This window comes from Oryza glaberrima, chromosome 7, assembly GCF_000147395.1.
Source record: "Oryza glaberrima chromosome 7, OglaRS2, whole genome shotgun sequence".
NCBI lineage: Eukaryota > Viridiplantae > Streptophyta > Magnoliopsida > Poales > Poaceae > Oryza > Oryza glaberrima.
In genome coordinates, this window is record NC_068332.1 from 14,516,173 (window position 1) to 14,523,944 (window position 7,772).

A 7,772-nucleotide genomic window follows, 5' to 3' on the forward strand; every position below is an offset into this window, starting at 1 on the left:
AAACCCTGGGTTTTCGTGTCCAACATTTGACTGTCCGTTTTATTTAAAAAAATTATAAAAAAAAATTAAAAAATACAAGTCACGCATAAAGTATTAATCATGTTTTATCATCTAACAACAACAAAAATACTAATTATAAAAAAATTTAATATAAAGCGGACAGTCAAAAGTTAGATACGAAAACCTAAGGTTTATTTTTTTTTTGGACGGAGGGAGTATATAGTAGGAGAAGAGGAGCAAGACTAATTTGAGAGGACACAACTCTGAACTGTCTTACTCAAGCTCAGCAAGATAGATATCGATGGCAAAGGAGTGCGGCAGCAGCATTGTGATCGTCGGGGTGGTGAAGGTGAAGGTGGTGCGAGGGACCAATCTTGCCGTCCGTGATGTCTTCAGCAGCGATCCCTACGTCGTCCTCAAGCTCGGCAACCAGGTGATCTCTTTCACTCTTTCGACCTGCTAATTAAGCTTGCTAGTACGTACTATTGCCGAGTTATTACTGAAGGACCGTTCAGATTATAGTCAAAATAAATCTTACTAAAATTTGGTAATCTTGCTAAATACTGCATCAATTTAGTTTTTTACCAAACTCTAGTAAATACATAGGAAATCCTGTCAAAACTTGACAATATTACCAAATTAAAAAAATGGTATTGCTAAAATTTGGTAAGGTTTATTTTGGCTACAATTTGAACATGCCATGAGATTATTAAAAATTGCTCCGTATTTCGAACGAATTTGTACCAAATTAACTGAAATATGTTCAAATGGATCATCTGAAACCTCCGGGGTATAACATTAGCTAAGTGAAAGGAATTGATTTGCGAGATGTGCATACGTATACGTGCCATTAAAGATTTACTGGATTTGTAAAATAACATTACTATTCGACTATTCACAAACATGCCATTACAATTTCGATGAAACACCTTCCACGCCACGTTATACGCTGGAATCGCGTCTGTAGCCGTTTTTTGTGCACTGTATTTTCGTATGGACTGGAATGCCCCCAGCATATGTTGAAGAGGGACCTCATCTATTCGGTTTGACCAAACCGAGTCCCTGGAAATTAAATCACCACTCCCTGGAGTGGCCTCGGTACAGGGGCTATTATTCAAGTTGGACCATTGCAAATGCTCTTAGGTAGAGGCTTTATCATAACAATTTATGGTGTTCATCGATTGATTTGGACCAACTTAAGCTGCCGAATGGTGCGGTCGTGACTCGGTCAGAGCTAAAATATGTAGTTTTCGCTGCCAATGCATGCATTCATATTGGTTGTTTCAAATGCTTAATTAGTTGCATTATTATCTCATGACACATCGATGTGAATGTACTGACAACAATCGAGATAACTGCTACACGAGTTGGGAATTGAAAGATTAGTTACTGGAGTATATGGGTAGTCACAAATGATGCGGCATTGACGTACATCGAGTTGGTTTTTTTAGATAATGGAATAGAAAATCCCGGTCTTTGCTCAACGAGTTACAACTAATTATTACAGAGTAGCATACAAAATAAAAAGTTTCTCACACAAAAAAGAAGACACCTACCAACCCAAGATAAGGAGTACACAATTATTGAATTCTGTTTGTGAATTTTCATTCAAAATTGGTAAACAGTTACATAACCGTTGCCTCAAGATTACGACATCGAGTTGGTTTGGGGGCAAAAACTAATAGTTGGTAACAAACTACCTGTTTGGCGTGCAATTCGGTACGTAGAGAAATACGAAAATGCAGTCATATTGTTTAGCTATACGCGTAACAACAGTCATATCTTGGAAAGAGCAGTGTCATGAGTACTTCGAAAATTCTTACGACATCCTTGCCAACGAGGAACGAAGTTCTCAACCATTTAATTTAATTAATTAAAAATCATAGCAAATCAAGATTCAATCATAATTTTTTACGAGAAACAACAGGATTATTAAAATAAATATAAAAAAATGATATTTACAATTTTATTTATGAAGGATTAAAAAAAGAAAAGAATTTTGTGAACAAAGGATCGATTCAATCGTAAGTTCATAGTGTGCTGAATTAGTACGAGGGATGAGCGGATCTTTATAGTTCTGGCTTAGTTGTAGGCCAGAAGGCGACCGCTCTTGTATAGCGGCCGGGGGCCAGGTTGTGCTAGGTTTCAGTTGTGTGGTGCTGTCGTGATCAGTAGGTGGTTGGCTCATGGGTGCAGTTGCCTAGTTGGATGATTTTTTCTTGTTTCTTTTTTTTTATAGCTTCCAAGGCTTTAGTTATATATATATATTTTCTAATTTGTCAATAGAATCTTCGGTCTGGTGTTGATCGTTAAAAAAAAATTTGCCATATGTAACAAGTTATTATGGCATTGTATGTTTTGGATTGAGCGTATCGTTTATACATCAATTTTGCTATATATTTGTCGACAAATTTTCTCCTAAAAATTTGACTGATATAATTATAAGTATAATCGTAGTGTAATTGCACTGTAACTTACATATATCTATAATATAATGTAACATGTATGTAACTTTCACATAATTTTAAACCGTTAGATTTGTTTCAAGATTTATTTAAGTGAAGGAGAAAAAAAGTCACTGACAATGGAAACCTGACTGCAGGAGGTGAGAACTCGTACAGTGAGGAAAAACACCAATCCAGTGTGGAACGAGGACCTGACGCTCATCGTTCAAGATCTCAACCATCTCCTCGTCACTCTCGTTCGTACCTTCCAATCCTCCATCGATCGATCGATGTACTCCATTGTGTTCTCCTAGCTAGGCTAGAGCTCAATTAATCTCCGCTTGCTTGCTTATTTGCTCAGGAGGTCTACGACCGTGACACGTTCGTCGACGACCCCATGGGCGCGGCGTTCTTCGAGCTCCGGCCGCTGGTGGAGGCGGCCGCGGCGAGCAGCCGCCGCCGTACCCCCTCCGGCGTTGACAGTAAAGAGGACGGCACCGCCGTGGTCCCAAGGAGCGGGAGCTCCGTTGTGTGGTCGGCGTCGGAGGGGAAGGCGGCGCAGGGCCTGGTGCTGAGGCTCGCCGGCGTCGAGTCCGGCGAGGTGGAGCTGCAGCTGGAACTGGAATGGCACGGCGGCGCGGCTGGCGACACCTCAATGATCGATCGATTGATTGATCGTAACTCGTAAAGGCCTGAATTAAGACAGAATAAATCGACTGAGCTAGCTCAAGCTTGTAAGATCGAGTTCAGTCAGTACCTCTGGTTCGATCGAAAATTTAGTTTCTCGTTTCGATTTCAAGAAACAAAGCAGCTCAAGGATCTTGCATGCTTGTATTACTATTGAAGCGATTGTTGAGACAAGTTTGTCCAATGCTTTGTGATTTCTGGTAAATTGGATTATTAAAAGTTTTATTGCATGATTAGCTATATTTATAGCACCATCTTTTAAGAAAAAAAATAGGCTGTTCATTTTTTACATTCTAATTTACATACACATTATAAATACACTGTAAATTTTGTAAGTTTCAATATTTACATTTGTAATCTATACTAATAATATAAAAAAGATAGTAGTGGTGGCGAATATATCACTGCCACTCAATTATTATACGGTACCCATAAAAAATAAGATAAAACTTTACATGGCCCGTATGCCTAACTCAACAGATACCTTCAAATTAATAGAAAAAATAGCGTGATGATGATATATTAAATAATAAAAATAATTTATATATACTAATCCGTTACGACACACATGTATTATGCTACTTTTTCTAATGCACAATGTATAAGAGAATTAGGATTGGAACTAATCTATCTATCTATTATATTATTAAAACAGCCTTGAAAGGAGACACCACGTTCGCTGTGGGGGCTAGAAATTCCCACATTAATCGGAGAAAAGGAAAAAAAAGAAAAGGAGAGTCCAAGTAGAAGTATAATTTAAAAATAGCTGAAATTCGGAATTAAAAATAAGCAATATGGAAAGAGGAGTCCATATAGGAACCCAATACAACATTAATCAAAATTCGAAATAAAAATAAAATATAATTCAAAATTAGAAAAGGAAAGTAGAGTCCAAGTAGAAATACAATTTAAAAATAGCTAAATTCGGAATTAAAATAAGTAATATTGAAAGAAGTTTCTATATAAGAACCCAATACAAGATTAATCAAAATTCGAAATAAAAATAAAATAAAATCCAAAATTAGAAAAGGAAAGGAGAGTTCAAGTAGAAATACAATCTAAAAATAGCTGAAATTCGGAATTAAAAATAAGCAATATGGAAAGAGGAGTCCATATAGGAACCCAATACGAGATTAATCAAAATTCGAGATAAAAATAAAATAAAATCCAAAATTAGAAAAGGAAAGAAGAGTCCAAATAGAAATACAATTTAAAAATAGCTGAAATTCAGAATTAAAAATAAGCAACATTGAAAGAAGTTACCATATAAGAACCCAATACGAGATTAATCAAAATTCAAAATAAAAATAAAATAAAATCCAAAATTAGAAAAGGAAATGAGAGTCCAAGTAGGAATACAATTTAAAAATAGCTGAAATTAGGAACTAAAAATAAGGAATATTAAAAGAAGAGTCCATATAAGAACCCAATACGGTATTAACTATTTTTTTTAAAAAAAACTAAAATTAGAAAAAGAAAAATAAGATTTCAGTTAGGAATACAATTTATAAATAACTAACATTTGTGATAAAAATAAAGATTATTGAAATAAAATACTATCTAAAACACATGACGAGATAAATTAAGTAACATGCCTATAAAGGAGTAGAGTGGTGGCGGTTGATACGACATATAAAAATTGTTAATGAAACACCAAATAGAATCCTAATGACGATTAAAAGGAGAAACGTTAGGCAGGCTATGAAGCAAACGAGTAAGACGGTTGCCAGGACTTCTAGAAAGTAAAAAAAATAAACCCCATTGATAATCATATTCGATTTTTAAAATCTCAATGACAATAAAAAGGAGAAGCAGTGGGCGGGGTGTATAAGAGTATAGTTGCAGAGCCACCGACGGGACGGGACTTCTAGAAAATAAAAAATGAATTCCAACGACAGTTATGTTCAATTTTTAGAATCACAATGACAATAAAGAGTAGGCGGTGGACGGGCTGTAGAGGGGCATAGTGGCATCGTTTGATGGAACTTCTAAAAATTATAAAAATTAAAACTACAAGTCAAATACTTAAAGGTTCGAAAATTTTAAAAAGTAAAGAAAACAATAATAATCATGTTCAATTTTAAAATCTCAAAATCTCAATGACAATAAAGAAGGGAGGCAGCGGGCGAGCTGTAGAGGAGTACAATGGCAAAGCCGCTGACGGTTTTGCGGGACTTCTAGAAAGTAAAAATGAACCCAAACGATAATTATGTTCGATTTTTAAAATCTCAATGACAATAAAGAGAATATACAGTGGACGGGCCATAGAGGAGTATAATGGCAACGTTTGACGGGACGTCTAGAAATTATAAAAACAAAACCCAACGTGACAATAAGTTCTAAAAACTATAAGATCCAATTTTTAAAGTATCCAAGGAGAACGAATAGAAATAGTGGTAGATCAACATGACAATAAATTCTAAAAACTATAAGATCCAATTTTTAAAGGTTCCAAGGAGAATGAATAGAAATAGTGGTAGATAGAGCAAACAAATAACGAAGAAGATTGCATAAGGGGTAGCAACTGGTGTGACTTTTAAAAAAACTATGAAACATGGGGATGATAAGGTTTGGTCTTTCAAACTCTTAAGACAATGAGATAGTTATTTAATAAATTTAGAGTAAAATCATACTTAAAAAATATATGATTTTGTTTGTGTGCTAGCTGCGCAATTGCGCGGGCCACCAAGCTAGTTTATTATTTACTTAAAAGATAAAAGAACTGATAGAAAAGATAGAGGCATACTTATACGTAGAACAGGGTAAAATTGACTAAAATTAAGTGAAAAATATAGCACCATAATTTTAACAATGATGTTACAATTTCACATAGTTGCCCAAGAATAAAAAAAGAGGGGGAAATATTGAGAGGGCCTTGGGCAGTCGGGCTATCTATGAGCTAGGCTAGGCCAAGGGCGGCCCAGTGTGTGATATAAAGTTGGAATAAATCTATTTTGCCTCCCCAATCTCTTAATCCTGTATCGCTCCACCGCAAAGCCAGGTATAATGCCTCCACCATCTTCAATAATCAGTGCAAATTAACTTCTCGGTGGTTTGGAACGCGGTTTTTGTCAACAGCGCCCATATGTAAGTGAAATATGATAAAACATATGTGGTGGGCCCCACATGTCAATTTCCTTTTCTCCTTCTCCACCTCCCCCCTCTCTCTCCTCGTATTCTTCTCTATTGCAGAGGATGAGTTGGTGCCAGCACTCACAAAGGCGGTGCATGGCATGGTCACCCCGATCTCTAGGTCTGATCGGCCAGCGCTGGCACCATTGCCTCTAGGACGAGCATGCATGCGCACGCCAGGTTGGTGGGGGATCTTAGTGCCCGTTTGTCCAAGGGGAGCACCTCGGAGACCACGTCCATGACAAATCTCGCCTGATTGATGCAACGCTTGAGCACGTTAGGGAGCTCTTCATGGAGTGCGTCCACCTCCTTGCGCGCGCCTCGCGACCCGCGGAAGTGAAGAACCCCGCCAAGTCCATGCTAGCGCGGAGTGACCTAAGTCACTTAGCAATTCCATCGGTGGAGCCGGTCCTCGCGCGAAGCTCTTGGACAGGGAATCGAGCTGCAAGAGCGCGAGATGGAGCCGTCGATGGAGGCCTCCTGGAGGTAAAGCGCCTCGAGCCTATAGTTTCTGATGTGGAATACTTCTTTGTCGTGTAGTAGCTCGTAGTGAAAAGCTGCCATGGATTCGATGACGAGAAATTCATCAGAGGAATAGAAAAACAAAGAGAGAGGAAGAATGTTGCTTGCCTTGATGGCCTTTTCTATTGCTTCCTTTGCACCGCCTCCTCCTTAGTGTCATCGAGCTGGTGCGCGACGCTGCACTTTTCCCAGTCCTTCGCATGTTGAAGAACATGCACTTGGTGCGGGCCACGGAGCGTCTCGAAGCGAGCCGAGAGGCAGTGCTCCAGGGAACTGAAGTGCTCCGTGAGTTGCTGATACATGCGCGTGCAGGTCATGAGCAAGAGGAGATGACGTTGTGCTTGCGCTCCCTGCACCGCCTTTGCGAGTGCCAGCGCCAATGCATCCTCCGCAGCAGAGAAGAATGCAAGGAGAGAGAAAGAGAGAGGTGAGGAAGGAGAAAAGAAATTGACATGTGAGGTCCCTGCATATGTTTTGTCATATCTCACTAACATGTGGACCTCACATGCAGAAAACCGCTTCCCAAACAACTAAGGAGTTGATTTACACTGGTTTTCAAAAATAGGGAGATCTTATACCCGATTTTACTGTTGAGGATTGTGACTCAAGCAAGAGGGTAAAATAGGCTTATCCTATACAAAGGGCCTGTTTGGGAGAGCTTCTAATAGCTGCAGCTTCTTTTACAATCTCCAACTGCTAGAAGTTCCTCCAAACAGTTCAAATTTTCACCTAGATTCTGAGAATCTGTAATTGTAGAATTCAGAAAATAAACTAGCTAGAAGCTGGATTTCCTGGCTTCTCCCGATTCTCACCCCGCTGTTTCTCCGAATCTTAAACTCCCCAAACAGACCCAAAGTTTAGGCACAGCCCGGCCCGCTTTTGGGCCTTGCGCCTTCCGGGCCTCTCGTAAAATGCATTGGGCCGGTCCATGTCTCAGTTCTATCCGTCAACAAACCTACAATTAATACTCCGGGCCTGCACGGCTTG

The 7,772-nt window shown here is 38.8% G+C and overlaps 1 protein-coding gene across 1 annotated transcript; it reads left to right on the plus strand.

Annotated features, from left to right (window-relative positions):
- Nucleotides 1-264: 264 nt before the first annotated feature.
- On the plus strand, nt 265-3,358 carry LOC127780701 (GTPase activating protein 1-like). Its single transcript, XM_052307655.1, has 3 exons — nt 265-433; nt 2,603-2,701; nt 2,806-3,358. The coding sequence occupies exons 1-3, from the start codon at nt 302-304 to the stop codon at nt 3,130-3,132; spliced, it is 558 nt and encodes a 185-aa protein (XP_052163615.1). The 5' UTR covers nt 265-301; the 3' UTR covers nt 3,133-3,358.
- Nucleotides 3,359-7,772: the final 4,414 nt, after the last annotated feature.